This window comes from Hyperoodon ampullatus (assembly GCF_949752795.1).
Source record: "Hyperoodon ampullatus genome assembly, chromosome: 19".
NCBI lineage: Eukaryota > Metazoa > Chordata > Mammalia > Artiodactyla > Ziphiidae > Hyperoodon > Hyperoodon ampullatus.
This window is the reverse complement of record NC_136932.1, coordinates 36,640,323-36,663,541: the sequence shown is the minus strand read 5'-3', so window position 1 is coordinate 36,663,541 and position 23,219 is coordinate 36,640,323. Positions and strand designations below refer to the sequence as shown.

The 23,219-nt window shown below is 52.5% G+C and overlaps 1 protein-coding gene across 1 annotated transcript; it reads right to left on the bottom strand.

Annotated features, from left to right (window-relative positions):
• Positions 1-990: 990 nt before the first annotated feature.
• Positions 991-21,512, bottom strand: LOC307068411 (myosin-3; the record flags this gene model as incomplete). Its single annotated transcript, XM_079726253.1, has 39 exons — positions 21,294-21,512; positions 19,401-19,544; positions 18,801-18,957; positions 17,724-17,751; positions 17,254-17,362; positions 16,575-16,667; positions 15,796-15,859; positions 15,615-15,713; positions 14,669-14,772; positions 14,445-14,583; positions 13,696-13,814; positions 13,463-13,612; positions 12,581-12,751; positions 12,179-12,485; positions 11,994-12,064; positions 11,330-11,417; positions 11,128-11,245; positions 10,611-10,734; positions 10,386-10,522; positions 10,045-10,300; positions 9,610-9,852; positions 9,341-9,517; positions 9,086-9,231; positions 8,918-9,008; positions 8,133-8,522; positions 7,908-8,034; positions 6,721-6,839; positions 6,387-6,583; positions 5,833-6,016; positions 5,041-5,206; positions 4,629-4,753; positions 3,811-4,119; positions 3,490-3,693; positions 3,292-3,417; positions 2,245-2,415; positions 2,048-2,152; positions 1,780-1,875; positions 1,531-1,668; positions 991-1,017 (listed from the first exon to the last, which is right to left on the bottom strand). The coding sequence occupies exons 1-39, from the start codon at positions 21,495-21,497 to the stop codon at positions 991-993; spliced, it is 5,823 nt and encodes a 1,940-aa protein (XP_079582379.1). The 5' UTR covers positions 21,498-21,512.
• Positions 21,513-23,219: the final 1,707 nt, after the last annotated feature.

The following is a 23,219-nucleotide window of genomic DNA, read 5'->3' as shown; positions in this document are numbered from 1 at the left end:
TGTTTTTTTTTAATACTGAGCTGCATGAGCTGCTTGTATATTTTGGAGATTAATCCTTTGTCAGTTGCTTCGTTTGCAAATATTTTCTCCCATTCTGAGGGTTGTCTTTTCATCTTGCTTATGGTTTCCTTTGATGTGCAAAAGCTTTTAAGTCTCATTAGGTCCCATTTATTTTTGTTTTTATTTCCATTTCTCTAGGAGGTGGGTCAAAAAGGATCTTTCTGTGATTTAGGTCATAGAGTGTTCTGCCTATGTTTTTTCCTCTAAGAGTTTTATAGTGTCTGGCCTTACAATTAGGTCTGTAATCCGTTTATTTTATTATTTGTGTGTATGGTGTTAGGGAGTGTTCTAATCTCACTCTTTTACGTGTAGCTGTCCAGTTCTCCCAGCACCTCAGTGGTAGATTTACCGCGAGTTCTTGGAGGGACCCGACACTGTTTTTACTCATTGTGTATTCCTAGTAGTTAGCACAGCGCTGTGTGGAGCTGCCTGACAAACTTTTGCTAGATTCCAGGGTAGTTCCCTGAGAAGATGGAGGGGGACTCTGGCCTCTGCCTTAAAACCCTATTCAACTTGAGACGGGCTTTCCTGAACCAAACCTTCGTGTTTCCCCCATGTCATAGTGGAGATGACGCTTGGACAATCTCCCCCTCCTCCCACCACAGCAGTGGTTAACCTAGAAGTACTTTTTATTTCTGCTCTAATCTCAAATTTAAACCAAACGCAGTCTCTCCCTGTCCCCACATACATGCACCTGAAAATAGGCCAAATGATCTGCATACCGAGATTTCAACATTGGGCATAAATACCACCAATGAACCATTTCCACACCGGGAAGAGAAAACAAATACAACGACACAGCCCAAAATTGACAACAAAGCAAAATTTATTGCATGTGTAAAGCAATCACATGGAAATTAAGTATAAGGGTCAGGAACCATGAAAATACATATTTCGCATATTTTCTGTCCTGTTCCAGCGTAGGATCACTCACTCTTCACTCTCATGGACCACCATCTGGGGAGAAAGTGGGCATTTTGAGTTCTGTCAGATGGCAGAGCCGCATTTCCGGCCACGCCCCCTCCCAGCAAGCATCTGGGGTTGCTTGCTTGTCTGTCTCAGCGGGACACGGGATATTCCTTGGATCGCAGGCGGATACACAAGTGCAGCCGTGGCGGCAGTCACCCCACAGCCTGAGAGCCTGGTCCTCAGAACAGCCCAGGGATCTAGGAACCTACACCTACAGTGGGCGCAGAGACGGCGGCCGGCCGGCAGAGGGCGCCCGAGCCCACGCAGGAACCTCTCGCCGCTTTTCAGGACGGTGTTCTACTGGGACTCATAGACCTGGGTTTAGCCGGGCTCTACGCAGCTACGTGGCTTTAAGCAAATCCTTTCCCTTCCTGAGCCGGAGACTAACCAGTTCTAAAGTCGAAGGTTCTCCAGGGTCCCGTCCATCACGGCGGGTTCCTCCCCGGGAGCCACACCTCCTGCCGCATCGCCCTCCCCACCCAGTGCCGCGGGACCACCTACCCGGCTGGAGGTGAAGTCTCTGGTCTTCGCGCGCAGCTTATTGACTTGAGATTCGGCGATATCGGCCCGTTCTTCAGCCTCCTCCAGCTCATGCTGAGCCTTCCGGAACTTGGTGAGATGAGCGTTGGCTTGTTCATCCTAAAAGCAAAGAGCCGGGGCGGAGGGGGGCCGTGTACGATCAGCGAGCGCTTCTTGGGGGCTCACAGGGAGAAACAGGCCAGGCGCCGCGCTGGGGTCCCGCTGACTTACAGCCTCCTCGGCCTGCCTCTTGTAGGACTTGACCTTCACTTGAAGTTTGTCCACCAGATCCTGTAATCGCACCACGTTCTTCCTGTCCTCTTCGCACTGAAAGAGAGAACATGGGACAGTACTTAGCCAGGGGCCGGCAGGGATGCAAGAGGTCCCCGTTCTCTGGGGCTAAAGGATTTCTCCCCGTTTTCTGGAGAGAGGACCCCGGTGGGTGGGGGGGTGTTTGCACTTCACAGAGGAAATGACCGGGGGGTTTCTTTCCACTTGCCTGGTAAGTTAACTCCTTGACCCGCCGCTCATACTTCCTCAGGCCCTTGACAGACTCAGTGTTCTTCTTCTGCTCCCCTTCAAGCTCAAACTCCAGCTCTCGGATCTGGGGGAAGGTGTGTAAATTAGTCTGGGGCTGGAGCACGAACGGGAGAGGCCGGAAAGCTCTGCGTAGGCCGGGGTCTGCCCCGCAAGTACCCGCGCCTCCAGCTTCTGGATCTGCTTCTTCCCGCCCTTCAGGGCCAGCTGCTCAGCCTCGTCCAGGCGGTGCTGCAGGTCCTTCACCGTCTGCTCCAGGTTCTTCTTCATCCGCTCCAGGTGGGCGCTGGTGTCCTGCTCCTTCTTCAGCTCCTCGGCCATCATGGCCGCCTGAAAAGCACATCATCCCACTCAGATGCAGACCAAGGTCAAGTGCTTGGAGCTGTCGAAATCTGGGTACCCGGAGGACCAGGGCCATGCTGATGACAAAGGACAACAGGTAACGGGATGACTGAGCCCACCGTCCACCATGGAATCTGAGAAGAGCTGCACCAGGCATGTAGCATAAGCTAAGAAGTGAAACCTTCAGGGGCTGGATGGGAAATGGTTTCTTCCCTTTCTTAAACTGGCCTCCTTGGGACCTCCCCAGGTCCAAGGAGATTCCTTCTTTCCTTATCACCATTATCACCAACCCGTGACTTAGAGAATTCTGAGTTCGTAACCTAGCATCACGGGCGTGGGGTAATGAGGCTAAGGGAAGGCCTCTAGGGAGCTGGGGGTGCCTGAGCAAGCAGGGAGGAATCGTCACAAGGTTGTGCCCTCCATCGAGCAGCAGGGGGCGCTGTGGGGGCCACGAGCCCAGAACCAAGACCTCTGAAGCAGGAAGGCTGGGTGCCGGTAAGCAGAGGGAAGCCAGCTTCCTGGGAGGTGACGCTTGGTGGGATCCTGGCATCTGAGGGCCTCCTTTTTATATCTGGAATCAGTCATACGCTGAAGGAAAGAAGAGCATACCTCCCCGAGGGCATAAGAGAGGAAGATAATCCCTTCCGGTCTTTTTTTATCCACACTCCCTTATTTCTCACGTCCACCATTTAAACGTGTGGGAGGAGACGTGCTGAGTTCCCGGGGAGGTGGGGAGCGCTTCTGGAGCAGAACTCACACCACATGTGCCCTGGGAAGGCCCCACCTTGTCTAATGGGTTGGAGAGGAAGGGGGCTTAGATGAAACGCAATCCTGGCAGCCATGCAGGGCAGGGAGGAGCCTCACGTCCGTGATGGCCTTCTTCGCTTTCTCTTCAGCGCCCCTCGCGTCCCTGCTGGCGTCCTCCACCTCGCTTTGGAGCTGCAGGAGGTCTGTCTCCAGCTTCTTCTTGGTGTGGATGAGACTGGTGTTCTGGGGCGGGAGAGTGGAGTTAGCCAGGCGTCCCCCGAGCGCAGCGGCCCCGCCCCGCCTCCCCTCTCCCACCTGGCTGTGCAGGAGCTGGACGCGCTCGCTGGCGTCCAGGAGCTCCTGCTCCGCCGTCTTCCTGCTCCTCTCCGTCTGCTCCAGGGTGGCCCGCAGCTCCTCGATCTCGGCCTGCAGCAGGTTGGCTCTGCGCTCCACGATCGCCAGCTGCTCCTTCAGGTCCTCCTGGCCCCGGAGAGCATCATCCAGGTGGAGCTGGGTATCCTGGCCAGACAGTAACAGAAACGTCCGGCTGAAGTTGAGGCCTGAGGACCACGAGCCCAGCCGATGGCTGTGCGTGTCTGAGGATGGGAGAGGCTTCCCACCGGGGAGCTCGCAAACCTTCAGCTGCCCCTGGACGCTCCGCAGGTGTTTGAGGGTCTCTGCGGCCTGGCGGTTGGCGTGGCTCAGCTGGATCTCGATTTCGTTCAGGTCCCCCTCCATCTTCTTCTTGATCCTGATGGCCTCGTTCCGGCTCCGCACCTCGGCGTCCAGGGCGCTCTGCATCGTTTCTACTGCTCTCTGGTAGTTCCTCTTCAGCTGCTCGATCTCTTCGTCTTTCTCGGCCACCTTTCTATCGATTTCTGATTTCACTTGGGAGAGTTCCAGCTGGATTCGGAGGATCTTGGCCTCTTCATGCTCAAGAGCGGCCTTTGAAGAACAAGATCAAGACAGAAGTAGTACCAGTGATGGGAGAGAGCCTGCTACACTACTCTTTGGGGCAAAAAAATTCCAATAGAATGTTCATAATTCTAACTCTGAAATATTCAAAACTATCTTTTAAAAAAAAATCCCTAACTTACCTTCAATGCAGAAATAAAATGTTTCATTGCACTTTGTTTTTATTATACTATCAAACAATAACATTTAAATCATCACATTTCTTAGGTGCTTAAGGCACTTTATAGATATTTTAAATTCATCTAAGATTTTTGTAAAATCTCATTTTTAGACCTATTTTAACGTAATGATTTTCTCCAGTAAGTTCAAGATAATTCACAGGTATTCACAGGTATTAGTCCATGCAATTTGATAGGAAAGGAGCCGGCATTAGGACTGTGACTTTACAGACCCAGATCGGGGCCAGCTGGCCTCCCAGGCTGGAGCCCCACCATCATAGCATCTGTTCCAGGCCAATGCCTTGCCGGCGTTCTGCTCACCTCTGCTTCCTCAAGAGCCAGCTGGATATCAGCCTTTTCCAGCTCGATCTGCTTTCTTGATTTCTCCAGTTCATGGATGGTTTTACCATTCTCAGCAATTTGTTCTGTGAGATCTGCTATCTCCTCTGCAAAGAAAGAGGTTTGGTTGCCTTGGAACGTTCTCTGTGCAGTTTTCCAGGCAGAGTAAGCACCAACTGAATGCTTTTAACTAGTTTATCATAGTTCTAAGGATGCTGTTTCCTAGAGATAAGATACTGTATATAGAGAGACTCAGAAACAATCCCTCGGATCTGAACGCTTCCTGTGTGTGCAGTAACGGACTCTCGTGTAGGGGTTTGGGTCCTGCAGTCACGGCCCTCCAGCCCCACGCTCTGGCAATAGCATGAAGCAGGATTTCAGACAAATTGCTTACGCTCTAAATTCTTATTTTCCCGTTTCACAGTTTCAAGTTGATCTAAGGCTTCTTCATAGGCATTTTTCAGTTTGAAGAGCTCGGTACTCAGGGAGCGGGATTCCTTCAGAGATGCCTCCAGCTCTGCCTGGCTCTCCTCACACTTGGTTTTCCATTCGGCGAGCACCTGCAGCACCGGGGAGGAAGACGGCACCTCTGTTGACGAGCGCCTCTCCTCTAGCTTCTATCTAAGTACGCCTGTGAGGGTGAGCACTCTGGGGGCTGGGGCCATCTCTGCCATGTCACTTGCCTAGCCCCTTGTTCCTGACTGTTGGCTATCCAAGATTTCATTGCATAAATTGACTCAAGATCAGTCACTGGTCAGTAACAACTGCCCTCTATGAAAAGCAAGTGGATCCTTCGAGAAGGAATTAGCTGGGCCGAACTGCCCTTTTCCCAATATGAAAATGGCCCTGCACTTCTAAATATTTCATTAAAACTTTGTTTCAAATCAACCTTACCTCTCACACTGCAGGGGAAGCTGCCACAAAGCCTCGCAGCAGGACCCGAGTTGGATTCCCACATCAGCCCCCCAGACAGACCAGCCGTGTGGGGGTACAAAAACGCTCGGGACTGGACAACATTGGAGGCGGTGGCTTGTTTCCACTGACAGTGTTTGAAAGGGACCTGCCCCCGCATCCCACTCCCATTCTGTTTCAGGGGCTCGCCCGAGATCACACTGCTACTGGTAGTCAGGTACCACCAGGTACCCCTGTGTCACGGCGCTCAGCTGGCAGGGAGCTCACCCCGCACCTTGTCAAAGTTCCTCTGCTTCTTGTCCAGAGCGGCAGCCAGGGAGTTGGCTCTGTCCACATCGCCCATCAGGTCCTCCACCTCTGCTTGCAGCCTCTGCCTGGTCTTCTCCAGGGAAGCGCACTTAGCGTTCACCGCCTCAACCTGCTCCTCGGAATCCTGAAGGCGCTGAGCGAGCTTTTTCCTTGAAGAATGTGAAAGAGAAGTGGATGCCTTAAGTTTCAATCCTCCTGAACATCACTATTCATCAAGTTGGAATCACTAATTTATGTGATTCAAATGCTGATTTCCTTTCATAAGCCCAGGAGAACTTCCTGTCTGCTAAAAATCAGTGATCAATAGCCTGCCTTTTCTCTAGCCAAGGTCAAAGTCGTTTGTCTCAATGAAATGTGCTAACACCAGGTCCCTCTACTGGCACAGAACTGCCTTAAAAGACATAGAAGATGGGGAAACATCATAACAAATTCCCTCCCAGGTAGTTCTAAAGTCGATGCCTTCTGTCACTTGATCATCTAGGAGCTCTATTTCTTCTGAAGACAAATAGAGTTGTGTACTTGGCCTCCTCCAGCTCCTCCGTGCGCTGGATGGCGTCCGTCTCGTATTTGGTCCTCCACTGGGCCACCTCGCTGTTGGCCTTGGACAGCGCCCTCTGCATCTCGGCCTTAGCTTCCTGTTCCTCCTCATACTGTTCCCGCAGCAGGTCACAGTCGTGGCGGGAGGACTGCAGGGCGTGGGCCAGGGCATTCTTGGCCTGCAAAAGTCAGGACAGAGGAGAGGCCCCAGCGGATGACTATTTTAGTGCTGTGTGCATGATGCAATCCAAGCGTGCTCCCGCTGTCATCACCTATGAGTAAGGCTGCCTTTTGTTTCTGCAGGCTGGTGACGCACCTTGCTCTCTTCCTCTAACTGCCTCTTGAGCTCTTCTACTTGCTGGGTAAACGCTTGCTTGCTTCTGGAAAGTTGTGATACTATGCTCTCCTTTTCTTCCAGTTGACGACTCAGCTCACCTGTGTCCAGAAGGAAAATGTTTTCACTCACTCACCAGGTTCCTACTGTATGTAAGGCACTGCACTGTGCTGAGATCTGGGGAGAAAGTAAATTACAAGGTGTGGTCCTTTCTTGGGGGCGAAGGGATGTGTCCATGAAGAGGAAACTGAAAGCACACCCTGGTAAGATACTGTTGAAAACTTCCAGAAGCGTGGAGTAACTTCTGTCAATAAAACTTAAGAATAATTGTAAACCAAAACCTCACCACCTAAACACTCCCATCAGACCTTTCAGTGGCTGGTGCTTCCAGCTGTTTGCTGATTTGTCACTGGGGGAAATACTGCATCTCTTAGCTGCATTCCTTAGGACTTCTAGCTTCAGTAGTTTAAAGCTGGATTTTTGGGTGGCTTTGGTGGTTCTGGTTTGTATGCTTATGTAGAGGCAAGAGAAAAAGAAGGTGGGGGAGAGGCCTTTGGACTCCAGGGGTGAACTCCCAAGATCATGGTAGAAGTGGCCCCTGAACTTCTTTTTGTCACTGTCTTGGTCGAGCTGCTACAAAAGACTGGTTCACTGTGACGATGGGCTGGAGGACCAGCGCTGGGGGAGCCACGTTTTCTAGGTGGAAGTCCCGGGTAATGTTCCCCTGTATTTTTATCACACACCTAGAGCCTATACAAATTGGCCGTGTTTCTTTCTGTACTGTTTAAAATGCTCCATTGCAGACAACGAATCTGCATTACTGTGCAGCGAGAAGTAGAAACGCCATGGGACTTGGTTCCTGGCCCCACTTCCGCCCTCTAGGTTCTTTCTGAGGCAGGGCTACATTAACTTTGAAAGCGCTCAAAGCAGGTGGTGTTTGGAGTCCCTCCGCACTCCAGTCCATGTCTCTCTCCTGCTTCCTGAACTTTCAGTGCTCTCGTCCTTTGGGACATTCTAAATGGAGCTTTCGTGGGTTATTCTGATTGCCTCTCTCCTGAAAATCTGCTTCCCTAGAAATCCTCCCCCAAACCAACCCTGCCTTTCGTTCTGACCAGTTGCCCTCTGTGGGTGTCCAGGAGGCACCGCCCCCGCCACTTCCCGTCGCTCACCGGCCTCCGTCTGCAGCCGTGACTTCTGTGCGGTCAGTTCGCTCAGGCTCCTCTGACTTTCCTCATTCTTGCCCCTGGCCTCGCTTAACTGATCCTCCAGAGTGCGGCAGATTTTTTCCAGATTCGCCTGCAGGGTTGAGAAGGGGGAGGAAGCTGAGGCAGTGCTCAGGTGGGAAGGACGCAGGGTCCCCCTCACCTGAGGATGAGGCGCCCCCCACCCCGCACCTTGGACTTGGACACGCTCTCCACGTTGCTGCCGAGGTCGTCGAGCTCCAGCTTGAGCTCGCTCTTCTCCTTCTCCAGCTTCTGCTTGACCCTCTGCAGGTTGTCAATCTGCTCCCCCAGCTCGGCCACACTGTCCGCGTGCTTCTTCCTCAGCGCGGCCGCCGTGGCCTCGTGCTGCAGGGTGGCCTCCTCCAGGTCCCGGCGCAGCTTCAGGAACTCGGCCTCCCGCTTCTTGTTGAGCTCTATCTGGGTGGATGTGGCGCCGCCTGCCTCCTCCAGCCGCTCGCTGATCTCCTCCAGCTCCCGGGAGAGGTCCGAGCGCTGCTTCTCTGCTTTGGCGCGGGAGGCCCGCTCTGCCTCGATCTCCTCCTCCAGCTCCTCGGTGCGGGCCTGTGAGGGCAGGCCGCCCCACGACACTCCTGACTTCCAGCGTCAACACCAGGCTAGTTTCCCCTCCCATTAGACAAACCAGCTCTCAGACTGATCCCGGAACGATACCAATGCTGCGAATTTCCTCTGACATGAGTTTTTCCTGCCTCAACACAGGCATTACCCCTGCAGCAGCCACCCAGGATATAGTCCATTCCAACTGCATGTGGACTTGAAATACTTCAATTATGTACTTTGTCAATAATTACGGAAAAACTGTTCATCACTACTGCGTCAGCCTAGCAGAAAGGAGACTCACGGTCCTGCCCGCTTTGCTCTAATGATGTGCAGTAGACACCCCCCCCCACCCACTGTATGTGACCACATGTGAAAGAAGAGTCCCAAACGCCTCCTACCTGTAGCTCTTTGATTTTCTTCTGAAACTGCAGGCCCAGAGTCTGCTCATCTTCCACTTTGCTTTGCAGTTGACTGTACTCGAAATCCTTCCTGTGAAGGGAAATGCAGAACGTGTGAAGACCAAATACCCGGGAATTGGAAATCTGAATGGTGGTTTCGGGGCGCACTTCTTGAGCCTTTCATCCAGCTGTTGCTTGTCATTCTCCAGATCCAATATGGACTCGTGGGCAAGCTTCAAGTCTCCCTCAAGCTTCCTTTTGTTCCTTTCCAGGTCTACACGAAGCTTCTTTTCTTGTTCTAGGGAGCTTTCCAGCTGCAAAAGGCACCATTTCCTTTTGAGAACAAATGCTTTGCACCAGAGGGTCCTCGGGGGCTCTTCCAACCCTGAGGCCCAGGCCTCCCAAATAGCATCCTTTACTCACATCATCCACCTGCTGTTCCAGTTTACTCTTGATTTTGCTCAAGGAATTGACTTTGTCTTCTTCAGCTTGGAGGTCATCCAGGGTCTGCTGGTGGGCCTCTTGGAGGGCTTTCTTCTCCCTGGTTAACTTTGCAATGGTTTCATCCAAACCAGCGAGTTCCTCAGTAAGGTTTTTAACCTAAGAAGAAGCCACAGGCAATTATAAGAAGAGACCAAGTCAGGTTTGCATTGACCACATCAAGCTGGAAGGGCCCACAAAGAGTGTACCACCTTGTTCTCTGTGGCATGTTTCTCCTTCTCAACCTTGGCCAGTGTCAGCTCAAGGTCATCTATGTCTTTCTTCAGTTCCAAACATTCGTCCTCCAGTTTTCTCTTCTTGGCCGTCAGCTCAGCATTGAGCTCTTCCTCATCCTCAGCTCTCTCAGTCACCTCCTTGATCTTTGCCTCCAGCTGGAACTTGGCTTTGATCAGTTGATCACATCTTTCCTCTGCATCCAACAAGTTTTCACTTTCCTTAAAAGAAGAAAAAAGAATCATGATTTCCTTTAATGGTTAAAAGATAAGATTTGTGACATTCCAGTATTTTGTTATATATGAAGACCTTTATGAAGCATCGCAACTAAAAAGCAAAACTCCCACCAAAAATCGTTTTCTTAAATAATCAAATCTAGAAGGAAAGTTTTAAAAAAATTCCTAAACACCTACAGCTTGTACTTGGAGCTGCAGGTCATTCTTCTCTTGTACTAGAGTCACCAATTTTTCCTCCAGTTCCTTCCTTTTTGCCTCTGACTTGGCGAGTTCATCTTTAGTTTTCTGGAACTCTTCCTTCATGGTGGCCATCTCCTTCTCTGTCTCGGCACTCTTCAGCAGGGGCTTGATCTTGAAGAAGAGTTTCATCCAGGGCCAGTGCTTGACGTTCATGAAGGCTCGGATGTTGTACTGGATGCAGAAGATGGACTCCCTAAAAACAAAACATCAGTTTTTTTCTAAGAGAGACTCCCCACTTCTCCCGAAGAGCTCAGGTCTGAGCACAGACCCCGCGCGACCTTCTCTGCACCATCTTCTGGAATTCCACGCGCATGAGGAACCCTCTGCACACGGCTTGCGTCCGGGTGATGAGCTTGGCCAGGCGGTCATCCCGCATTTCCTCCAGGGTTCCCAGCAAGCCAGCCTTGAAGAACACCTTGAGGGGAGAAGGATGACTTAAGTCAGTTTTCTGGAGAAGTCTAACAGGGACCACACGCCAACATCTGTCAGAGCTGACGCAGTACCTTGGTGTGTCCAAACTTGTACTGAGTGTGGTCAATGTCGATGGATGCCAGCAGCTTTTCACACGCCTTCTTGCTGTCGATGAACTGCCCCTCAGGGATGGCGCTGGCATTCAGCACTCGGTATCTGCCGTTGTGGACACAGAAACATCGTAGACTATTAGCAAAGACATGAACTTTGGAAACCAGTTCAGGCCTCTCTTCCAAGAGGCAAGAAGGCCAAGGTCCAGAGCGGGAAGGAAGCTTGCTCTTGGTCACAGGCCAGATAGTGGCCTAGAATCTAGGCTTACTGACTCTTAGGCCAGGTGTTTTTCTGACGTGTTGTATATCAGATAAGCTCCTGAGAGAATGTGGGAGAAAACTGTATGTATACCTTGGCCAAGTGGTAGGTTAATCATTCTACATGGAGACCATAGCTGTTCTTTTGAAACGGGTCTTTTCATACCAGTATTTCTCCCGCTCAAGTTCCAGCATTTACACATCTTCTCAAGAAGCAAATAGAACATTTTTTATCACACACCTTTGTTTAAAATCCCCATAGAGAATCCTGTTTGGGAAGCCCTTCCTGCAGATACGGATGCCCTCCAGGACACCGTTACAGCGCAGCTGGTGCAGGACAAGGCTGTGCTCCATGGCCCCTGAGAAGAGAAGCAACAAACGTCAGCTTCACACAGAACCTCCTAAAACCAGAGTGCCACCTTCAGAGCCAGCGGGTGTCTTACCTGGGGTTTTGGTTTCGTTGGGAATTATACAGCGCACAAAGTGAGGGTGGGTTGTTCTTAAATTTGACATCAGCTTGTTCAGGTTTTCCTAAAAGGAAAAGATTAAATTTGATAGTGAGCCTACTATAGGCTTTTACAGACACAGAGATGCATTGTAACAAAAAAGTAAGATATGTATCTTAAATTTATCATAAATTCTAAGGAATAAAGATATTATTTAACTCTTTCTTTTAATAATCCTTTGGCTAGAAGTGTAGGCAAATAACTGATATAACGGACTTTTGCTTCGCAATGAACCACCAGAGACTAACCAAGTACAAAATGCCCTCTGAAGTCAACTCAAGAGAAGTATCCAGCTCCACTGGGCACCTGACATGCACTGCCTGTGTCCTTCAGGCAGGTCGGAAAGTTTGTACTGAGGACTCGCCTCGCAGGCCAGCCAGCACCCGCAGCTGATGCCGTTTAGAGTGGTGGTTCAGTTCTGGTCCTGCATTTATCAGACCTCATCTGTATATCACCACACTGCCACTCACTCTCCCTAGTGACAGTAGCCAGGTTAAGACCACGTCACTGTTCTTGAGTGAATCAAGTTTAGCATCTCTGTGTTGCTCATTTTGAGATGACTTAAACTAATTACAAGCAAATGAATTTGTATCTTTCTTACCCTGAAAAGGGCAGAGACGGTTTGGAAGGAAGAGCCCTTTTTCTTGGCAACTTTCTTCTTTCCGCTGTCAGCTGAAAGAAAGAAAAGATGCATGTGCTGTCAGCAGACCTGCAGAGCTGTTCCAGTCCCGTGGGCTGAGTGGAGTGAAAAAGTGCGGGTCCGAGGCACCCCGCGGAGTCTGTTACCGTCTGCCGTGGCGAAGGTGGCATAGAGGTGTGCCAGGAGCCTGTTGGAGGACTTCTGGTACAGGCTGACCACCGTCTCGTTCAGGGGGTCCTTGTTCTTCTCCAGCCAGCCCGAGACGCTGTAGTCCACGGTGCCCGCATAGTGGATCAGCGAGAAGTGGGCCTCGGCCCTGCCCTTGACCACCTTGGGCTTCTGGAAGTTGCTGGACTTGCCCAGGTGCTGGTCATACAGCTTATTCTTGAAGGAGGTGTCTGTGGCCTTGGGGAACATGCACTCCTCTTCCAGGATGGAGAAGATGCCCATCGGCTGGACCAAGGCAGAGTGCATACGGGGCAGGTATGAGCTGCAGTGTCAAGCAGCAGGTCGGCGAGGGGTGGCTGCTGAGTGCACACAGTAGGTACCTTCTCGATGAGCTCAATGCAGGCGGCCAGGTCCATCCCGAAGTCGATGAACTCCCACTCGATGCCCTCCTTCTTGTACTCCTCCTGCTCCAGCACGAACATGTGGTGGTTGAAGAACTGCTGCAGCTTCTCGTTGGTGAAGTTGATGCACAGCTGCTCCAGGCTGTTGTACTAACACCAAAACATAACGTTCACATGAAAAGTTAGACTTCTTTCAAAGCCAAAGACCCACCAGCCTTCCTCCTCATGGTCTCGGGCTCTCGCCAGCTCATTTATGCTTTCAGGTCTGGGCACATTCTTGGGCTCAGCAGAGATCACATGTCCTTGGAGTCTTCTCTGATTTCCAGCTAGAGGATGCTTCTCCTGAGTCCACGGTCTGGGCCTCTCCTGGGCGCTGGCCACGGTCTGCCTTATCTGTAGTTGGTCTTCTGTGTGCCTTACACACTTCTCGTTGTCCTCTACAAACTACAAGCTCATCTTTTTTTCACCTGCAAGTCTTATACCTGGCAGACATCAAATATATGCTTTGATGAATGGCTATATGCTTCTAACCCAGAGCCAGTGGGATATTTATGTAAAATATCGCATGGTTGGCTTATTGTCAGCTTCTTCTCTGTTTCTGGCTCTCCCTATTGTCAGTAATTGCATTTGATTTTTTTTCTTTTATCCATTTAAGAATGTCTTTAAAGTTCCACTTGGCACAAGCCTTCCTCCCTCTTAAAATAATACAAACCCTTCCACGTTCCCTTCTACCTGATCCACCCTCCGTCTCGTTCTCCTCCAAGATGTGATGCTGGATGACGTGTGGGCTGCCTTGACATCTTGCCTATAGGATCATGAAACCCAGCCCCCAACACAAAGCCAAACGAGTATAACACAAACCTCAAAGATCTCAAAGCCCGCGATGTCCAGGACGCCAATGAAGTGCTGTCTTGGCAGTTTGGTGTCCAGCTGCTGGTTGATGCGGGTGACCATCCACAAGAACAGCTTCTCGTAGACGGATTTGGAGAGGGCGTTCACGGCGTGGTGCACCTGTGCGGAGGGGCCAGCCGGTGAGTCTGGAGGCAGCGGCTGTCGTGTGCTGCGTCCTTTCCCAGCCTGCAGCAGCCACTTACCTGGTCCACAGTCTGGCCCTTGGTAACATACTCATTCCCAACTTTCACTCTGGGGAAGCACAAAGCTTTCAGGAGGTCCGAAGAGTTCAGGCCCATCAGATAGGCTGTCTTGTCAGCCACTGGCAGGAAAAGAAGGCTGATTACAAGGGAAACCCCTGATGCTTGGCAAAGCGGAAGAACCACTCTGAAAGTCATCCGGATGTTTCCACGTTCGGCTCAGCCCATCTTCATGTGTTTACATTCCGTATCTCTCAACTGCTTACCTATGGCCAGTGGGAGCTGAGTCACTCAGAGAATATGATAGATTTTATGAAAAGGCGGCACTGGGTTCCAGAAAACCCTGGTCACTCCTTACTGTTTCTGAAGCAGGACCATTCTAGTGATTCAGCAGACGGGGCAGTAACCGTGCCTGTAGGCATCTGAGCCCCGAAGAGGTTCGCCTCTCTAGGCAGAAGAAGGAGTAAGCGCTTTCAAAAGAGGCCCCGAGGGGCTTCCCTGGTGGCGCAGTGGTTGAGAGTCCGCCTGCCGATGCAGGGGACACGGGTTCGTGCCCCGGTCCGGGAAGATCCCACATGCCGCGGAGCAGCTGGGCCCATGAGCCATGGCCGCTGAGCCTGCGCATCCGGAGCCTGTGCTCCGCAACGGGAGAGGCCACAGCAGTGAGAGGCCCGCGTACCGAAAAAAAAAAAAAAAAGGCCCCGAGCGACCTCAGCTGGACGCCCCCTGGCCCTCGCGCGGTGATGCGGTACCTTCAGTGCCGTCTGGCTCTGCCTGCTCCTCCCGCTGCTTCTGCTTGAACTTCATGTTCCCGTAGTGCATCACGGCACCTGTCAGCTTGTAGAGTCCACATTTCTCCTCTGGGGTGAAGCCCAGGATGTCAATGGCGCTCTGGCATCGGAGGACAGCACGTCAGCCGGTTGACCCCAGCGATGGAGGAGCAGCCCCGTGCCCACCCCTCCCCCCGTCCGCTTACATCCGTAGCCAGCAGCTCCTCCGCATCGTCAATGCTGCCCACCAGGATCTCACCCTGGCTGATGAACGGGTAGTCATAAGGGTTGGTTGTAATAAGCAGCAGCTCTGCAACGATGACCATTTAGAGGAGGTCACATGGATGCAAAGAAAACATCCATTAGGGGCTTTCAGCTTCTGTGTCCTCAGCTGAGACTTTTGCTGCTAGGGCCCAGGTTGAGGGTAGAGTTAGAAATCTCTTAAACAGTCTCTCGATACTCAGGCTGTGGCTGAAATATAAAGTCCAGGGAAGACTCTGCAGCCCGCCCAGGCCATGTAGGATAAGAACCACAGAGAGAATAGTTAAATTCTCTTGCTTTGCATGCAAAGGGCGCAGATCCATGTCGGTTGGGAAAGGTTAATCGGGACAACTGGCCGAGTGTGGCCCAGGACAGAGCCACGGGGAGGGAAGCACAGATCATTTCGTAGCATCACAGTCTTTTCCAAAACCTGTTGGAAAGCTGCAGCCTGTTTCCAGGCTTGGGCCCCGAAGGCTGAGCAAACACAGCCAGGGAGCAAAGGGCACGAGGCCCCTGTTAGGTGCGGGACAAAGGGCCGGGTGTATATCCACCAGCTGGTGGTTCATCTGATTGTGCGTTGGCCTCACAGCCTTTGGTGAAATGTTGGTTTCTGTGCCAGAACACAAGGGGGCGCGAGAGGACCACTAAATGCTTGGTCATTCGGCCAGTTTCTATAAACCAGAGCTGAAGGCAATTGTGCCTCAGTCTTTTACTGTCCATTGGATTGCGTTTTTCAAATTGGCATGTCACTGTCAAAACAGCCACATCCCATTTCTAAAACAAGCTTCCTCTGCTGGCTGCCGAGTCACCTGTGCATACACACAACTCTCTTTGGTCCACTCACCCAAAAGCCGAAATGCCTCAGACCAACCCCTCTGGGGACGTCCTCACCTATGAGCTCGGGCTTCTTGTTGGAAAGAATCTGGTAGAAGATGTGGTAGCTCCTCTCAGCCTTCAGCTGGAAGGTTACTCTCGATTTTTCCAGCAGATCTAGAAACACAAACACAGGACTGTTTTCCAAACTGCTCCCCTGATGTCCCGAGACATCATCTGATCCCAGGGATCTACTTACACGTTTCAATATCTGCAGAGGCCAGCTTGCCCGTGGTACCAAAATGGATTCGGATGAACTTGCCCTGTGGAGGAAGGGAGACCAGGTGTACTGTGACTCCAGGTGTTCCTGCCCATCTCCTGGGGAATGTGAACGGGAACCTTATTCCCCGGTAATTTGAAATGAAGCATGTCCTCCTCTCCCTCTCCTCTCTCCGGCTGGCTGTGTCTCCTTTCTCCATCCCCTTGTTCCACACTGCCTCCAAACGCCACTCCCCCACCCTCCCACCCCCAAGACGGTCAACAAAGTAAGAGAGATTCTGTTCAAGATGCAAATCACACCATATCACTTCCCTCTTAAAGGATCCCTCAGTAGCTTCCTGAATGAAACCCAAACCCCTTCTCCTGGCCTACAGACTCCGAGGCTCCAGGTCCCTCCCTACCACCCCTCCCCACCTCCCCACATGGTGCCTGCCTCGCTGCAGCCCCTCAGGCCCGCTGAGGTCCCTTGACCCCGCCAGTCCCCTGTCCTCATCCTGTGGATCTTGGGGTTCACAGGCCAGCCCCCCGACCAAGAGGGCTTCCCTGCCAGCCCTGTCTAAAGGAGACCCGGCTCACAGTTACACTACCACACGCCCTGTTTACTGCACTGTCTACCAAGGAATCCTTGTCCCAGACTGTCCTGTTGATTTGTTTCCTTCTTTCGCGGTCCACCCCCAGGACTGCAGCCTCCTGGAAGCAGGGCCCTCGTCTGCTTGCGGGCCTCAGCGGAGATCCCAGCTTGAGCCGGTGCAGACTCACAAAGCGGGACGAGTTGTCGTTCCTCACGGTCTTGGCATTCCCGAAGGCCTCCAGCAGCGGGTTGGCGCTGATGATCTGGTCTTCCAGAGTCCCCTGGAGCAGGGAGTCAGGGCAGGAAGAGCCGCACGCGACAGTGAGCTCCGCGGCGCCTGCTGCCTTTGCTCCTGCAGCCCCGCTCGCCAGACCCGCCCTGCCCTGCTTTCTAGCCTGGGGCCCAGCCAAACCATCAGCACGCCTCACGCTTCCCATTCTGTTAGATTTGGCTCAAGCTGGGTGTCTTGACCTAAACCTCCTCATTTAACCCTTCAGCTCCTTGATTCTCCAGGTAGCTAGGTCATCGGTGTTCATTTCATACAGTTATAATATATTCGTTTTGAAAGGCAAGTAGACACTACAGTTCTCTCCAATTGGTATGTGCGATTCTGGTGTATGTGAGCTGCTCCCAAACTGACTTTTCTTAGTGGAGCCTTAGAGGCTTGTTTTCTAGGCAGTCACAGGATCTGGTCCTGTAACATCAACCACACACTGGGTCGTCTAGGAGAACTGGATGTCCTGCGAGACTCTAAATCCTGGCCTGCTCTCCCTTCCTTGAGGAGGTGGGGTGTCGCCTCCCCGTGCCCCCTCGTTCTGAAGTTAAGACAAAGGTCAGCAGTGGAAGCAGAGCTTCTCCTCTCCATACCCTCATTTTGGAGTCCTTCTTCTTGGCGAGGTCTCCAGTCGCTGCAATTGTTGCAAAGTACTGGATGACCCTTTTGGTGTTCACGGTCTTGCCTGCCCCGGATTCTCCGCTATTCAGAGCAGTCGAAAGAGAGAGAGACAGAGAAACAAGTCCCGTGAGTGTAAATTGGCCCCCTAAGATGTCACCCGAGCCACAGCAGACACGCACCTCCCAACAAATGTGAGACCACGCGGAGAGGCAGGGGCCCCGGGGGAGAACGGCTGAGCAGGCTGGATGGGGAGCGCCAGCTTCCTGAGGCCTCACAGGCCTTCCTGCCCGTCTCTCCCCAATGCCCAGCCCCACATCTTTGCATCACAGACTTCGTTCTCGGTACTTTCTCCTTAACAAAACAGAGCAAGTGGCATCTTCCCCTTCTGCATTGGGGACAAAGGGCCACAGCTGTGAAAACACTCTACACCTTGGATACTTACGTGATTAGAATAGACTGGTTTTCACGATCTGCCAAAGGGAAAAATAAAATAGAGTTGATAGCAATATAAAAAGAGCTTCCTCAACCTAAATGTCCACTGACAGAGGAATGGGTAAAGAAGGTGTGTTTGTGTGTGTGTGTGTGTGTGTGTGTGTGTGTATACACATACACACTGGAACACTACTCAGCCATAAAAAAGAATGAAGTAGTGTAATTTGCAGCACCATGGATGGACCTAGAGATTATCATACTAAGTGAGAAGTAAGAGAAAGACAAATGCCATATGATGTCACCTATATGTGATTATGTGATACAAATGAACTTATGTACAAAACAGAAACAGACTCACATAGGTAGAAAACAAACCTATGGTTACCAAAGGGGACAGGGGGTGGGGGAGGGATAAATTAGGAGTTCGGGATTAGCAGATGCAAACGACTGTATATAAAATAAACAAGGTCCTACTGTATAGCACAGGGAGCTATATTCAGTATCCTATAATAGACCATAGTGGAAAAGAATCTGAAAAGAATATATATATATATATAACTGAATCACTTTGCTGTACGCCAGAAACTAACACAACACTGTAAATCAACTATAGTCCAAGAAAAAATTTTTAATAAAAATAAAAAGAGCTTCCCAGTTTTCCGCCATGTCTCCAGCAGTCAGAGTTCACTGCACAGTTCCCTTTCCCACTAATATCCTGTTTAGTCCTAGGTGGGAGCTTGAAGAGACTCCTCTTTGAGAATGAGGCTCAGAGGTGTTAAGCCCCCGCTTAGACCCAGCCACGGGCTTCTCACTGTATTAGGCTGAACCATATGAAATTGTCAGTCTTTGTTTTGGGCCCACAGAAATGTCAGTTTTGTATGAGGTAACCCACGCTTGCACTAAATCCAAACTTCTCACCAGGGCCTGCAAGGCCCTAAAATATGTGGCCTCTTTCGTCTTTTTTAACCACCTCTACCCTCCTGTCCTTTGTGTGGAGGCTGCACACTGGATGGGGCGGGTGCAGGATCGCATAACAGCTTCCCTGAGCCTTGCCCCCCGCTTCCAGGCTTCCTCCTTGGAGACCTACCCGTGAGCATGAACTGATAGGCGTTGTCAGAGATGGAGAAGATGTGGGGCGGGGCCTCCTGGCGCTTTTTGCCCCGGTAGCCCTCCACCACCTCGGGGTTGTACACCGGCAGCCACTTGTAAGGGTTGACGGTGACACAGAAGAGGCCCGAGTAGGTCTGGGGGAGCGTAAAAAATATATATGTATGTATACATGGGTGTGTGCCTGTACACATAAAACCCTCTTTGTTATTTCACTTTTCTTTACAAGAAACTTGTAAAGGAGGCAAGATACGACTTCTCTTTATAGATGAGGCAGCTGAGACTCGAGGGTTATAACCGACCTCCCGCCGCTGGTGGGTGCCGGCGCGAGGACCCCAGCCTCGGACCCACCTCGCCTGCCCACCCCGTCCTTCCAGCTGCTCTCCTCCCGCCCCGTTCATCTCTCACCTTCTCATCTTGCACCACTCCTGTCGCCCTTTCTCCTTTTCATTCCCCCTCTTCTGGTGAGCAGCTCAGTCAGCACTAGTCCTTCTAGAGCCCGTCCCCCCACAAGCAGCTCAGCCCCACCCCACCCCACCCCATCAGAGGTCCCGGGAACCCAGCAAACGCGGGCACTGACGTAGATCATCCAGGAGGTGTAGCGGTCCTTGAGGTTGTACAGCACGGCCGGTTCATTCAGGTGCGTCAGCATGGCCATGTCCTCGATCCGGTCGAACTTGGGTGGGTTCATCGCGTACACGTCCTCTGGCTTCACCACCAGGGTCTGAAAGGGAAGGGGTACAGTGCACACCTGGGCTTCTCTGTGCGTTTTGCCCCTGCAGCTATCTGTCTCCCTTGCCCAGATCACAAGAAGCAGGTGCTGGAGAAAACACCCATTTGACGGGGAGGGAGACGGGGCTGGGGGCGGCTTGCAGTGGTGGTGACGGAATGGGATTTGTTTCTGTTACGTGGGCTTTTGTTTTTTTCCATCTCCGATGGGCCTGAGGTGAGGGAGGATGACAGAAATGAGAAGAGGGTCTCTGTGGGTGGACGCGGGGATGATGCAGGCGCGGTGCCAGCGGGAACCTCTCAGCTCCGTGATGCCGGCTGGGCCGAAACCCAGCTCCAGCAGCTCATGGGTTTCTGCTGTCTACTCAGGGAACACGGCAGGTCCGCTGGTGTTCCTGACGCAGGCACCGAAGAGGAGGCTGGTGGCCTTGGGTCACCAGGCCGGTGCCCAGAGTTAGCCGGCATTCTGAGCTATCTGAAAGCAGCTGCCAAGCCCCCACCCCGCATCTTGCCCGTTCACCCCCTCTGGCCCTTGCTTGTGGAAGAGTACCAGCCCCGCTCTTTCTGGGGCTGGAGTGTTGCAAGCCAGGAGAAGGAACCACGAGGCAGAGCGGTGGTCCAGGCGCTGGCAGGCACCTTTGTGCTCCCCTCGAGAGGAGACGCCCCCTGCCCCAGAGCCCAGCGGGGCCGGAGGACTCTGGCATAGTGGGCGTGGAGCTCAGCTTCCTCTCCCCTGCTCTGCCCTCACCTCCTTCCTGTCTGAGACCTCCTTTGAAGATGGTCCTTTTCCCCACCCCGCCTCTGGGCAAGGCGGTGGGAAACCTGCCTTTAAGTAGAGATTCACTTAAACCATCTAGGCCATCAGCCCTCCCTGTGAGGGTCTAGACGTCTTAGATTGTCATTCATCAGGTCTACCTTCTGTGTTTCCCTGAGGCTTCATAAGCCCGTTCTTAACTCCATCGTCTGAAATGTACTGAGAGCTGCCCTCTGGAGCTTCAGTGCTTGCAAGCATCACAGGACAGTTTCAGTGCCTTTTCGCTTCACATCCAACCCGCTGATGCTATTTCCTTTACACTTCTCTTTTGGATACCACCCCCCCACCGCCCCACCTTTTTTTTTTTTTTTTTTTTTTTAACTTTTTTTTAGAATATTTCCAGATTCTTCTGGTCTAGATTCCAGAGAGTAGTGAAGTCCAGAATTCCTCCCAGCATGCCCACAGTACCTAGGCCAGAATGTAGTGGGCTACACTGCTCATTGCCTCCATGATATGGGAAGGCTGCTATGTCACATCGAGCTTGTGGTCCACTAGGGTCCTTTACTCGCTTTCCTTACTTCCTTAGTTAGATGCCTATTGCTAGAAGAATTAGGGGGAAACCTAGGCTACCAAAGGAGAGTGTTCTAACAGAGGTCCTCCTACTGTTGGACTCCCAACTCCACACCCCTGGGATGCACAGGGCTGGTCCCCTCTGACCTAGAGTGACACGAACATTAACAAAAGCACCCAAACATGGATTGTTTGGGCCACACACAACCAGGTGGTTCTCCCACCGTGCAGCCTGAGGCCAGTATTCACTCTGCTTCCTCCGAGGACACCTGGGATGCTAAGGCGTTGATGCCAGTGAGGCATTCCGGTGCCAGAGCCACGTCTGGAGATGGCCGTGTATGGACTGGATGCACAGACTGGGCAGCCATGGGGAGCAGACAGAGGCCTGGCCGGCCTGCAGAGGGTGTGGATGAGGCTTACCCTGTTGTCTTCGGTTTCCACTGTGACCTTCCCATCCTGGGTACTCTTAATTTTCCCCTTGGCATATTCTTCCTTCGAGTCGACCACAAAGCAGTAGGTTTTGGCATCAAAAGGCTGGTTCTGAGCCTCGATCCTCTCCTTTTCTGACTTCCGGAGGAAGGGAGCAGCTATGCCGAACACTTCCATTTCGGTGCCGCTGCTCATCGTGTCGGCTGGAAGGCGAACCCACCAGGTGAGCCCTGCTGCCCCCAGGCTCCAGCCCTGCCCCCGAGGGAGCCCTTCAAGGCGGAGCCCCGGGAGCAAGGCTGCCCTCCATCGACCCCCAGGAAAGTCAAATGCACACATATTTATTGAGCAGCTACTCTGTGCAAAGGGCACGGAGCGTATGAAATCCAAGCTCCCCCATTAGCCGGGGCTCAGACGGGCGAAAGGACCCTAGAGGCGGGTGCAGTTCTCGGGACTCACTTTCCTCTTCTGCAAAAACCCAGGTGTTGCTGAGGGAAGATTTAAAAATAAACACCATGAGAAGTAAACGCCATTCTTCAAAGACAGTGCGCTAAGTGGCAAATAGCTGAGGAATTTGGGGACCTTTTTGGCTCCAGGTGGCTCCCTCCTCACAGGAGGAAACCGGTTTTTGCTTCCTTGGGTTCTGTTTTGAGAACAGAAGCAGCATCTGACATCAGCATCTACTCAGAGCACGTCCCCAGGTGCTGCCTCCTCTCCGCTCGGCTCCAGCCTAACCTGTCCTGGCCTAAGCTCTACAGGGCTCTCACCCTCCAGGCCATCGGAGGTGGGGGGAACTGGCACCCTGGAGACTTCTGAGCCAAGGGACCCGACCTGCTTCCTCACCTGAGGGTCACACCCACGGGAGGACAGCGGACAACAGCAGTCGTGGGAAATCAGACCTGCAATAAATACGCAGAAAGCAAGCTCAGGACACGGGAGTGTCTGGGTCGGTTCTGAATCGGGTCCTGATGAACTAACCACATAAGGATAAAGGACTAATAACTTAGAAAGAGCCTTACCCCAGAGACAAGCTGGAGGAGCAGATAGGACGTGACCCACAGGTGAGCCACGAAGGTAGGAAAAGCCCCCAACCGCCCCACACCTGGTCCTACCAGCCCCGCACGGCACCCTCCTCAGGCTGCAGCGCCTCCCATTCAGAACTGGGCAGGAAGGACAGAATCCCTGTTAAAAAGGCCAGTGGTTCCAAGCCGGGATCAGGCCCCCTGTCTTCTGCGAACAGGGAGAAATCTCAAATCGGCCGACGGACACCCGCCAGGCATGCAGCGCAGGTGGGGAAGGTGAGGGCAGGGTAGGCGGCGACCCCACTGGCCTCTGCACAGATCAGAGAGGAGAAAGGCAGCCCGTGGCGACAGGCCGTGGCCCACGGAGCGTCGAGGGGAGAGCGGGCCGGAGGACGTGGGTGCTGCAGGCTGCGGGGTGGGCCTTTGGGCCCGAGGCCCAGCTCCGCCTCTAACTAACCTTACCAAAGCCGGGCAGGCCCGCACCAGGTGGCGTCCTCCAAGCCGCACTCGGAAAAGAGCCAGCGAGGGGCGCTGCGACTCTCCTCCAGCTGCAGAGGGGCTGCTGCCGGCAGGCTTTTATACCCCCGCTAACGCCACCGCTCATTCCTTCTCTATATTTAGAAAGAGAATGACCGACACCACAAGCTGAGGACCAGCTCCTTCCTCACTTTTTTTTTGTCGTTGCCAAGGGAGAGGCATATATAGAAATGAGCAGGATCCATAACCATTTTCCCACTGGGGAAAGCTGGAGGTTTGAGATGCCTTCCTTTGAACTTGGGCCCGGGGTGTTTTCACTCAATGTGATGGGACAGCCTCGCTGGGGCTGCTGCCGAACTCCGTCCTGCAGGCGCCAAGGCTCAGACATCAGTGTGCAGCCCTGGGCAGCGCGTACTTAGAA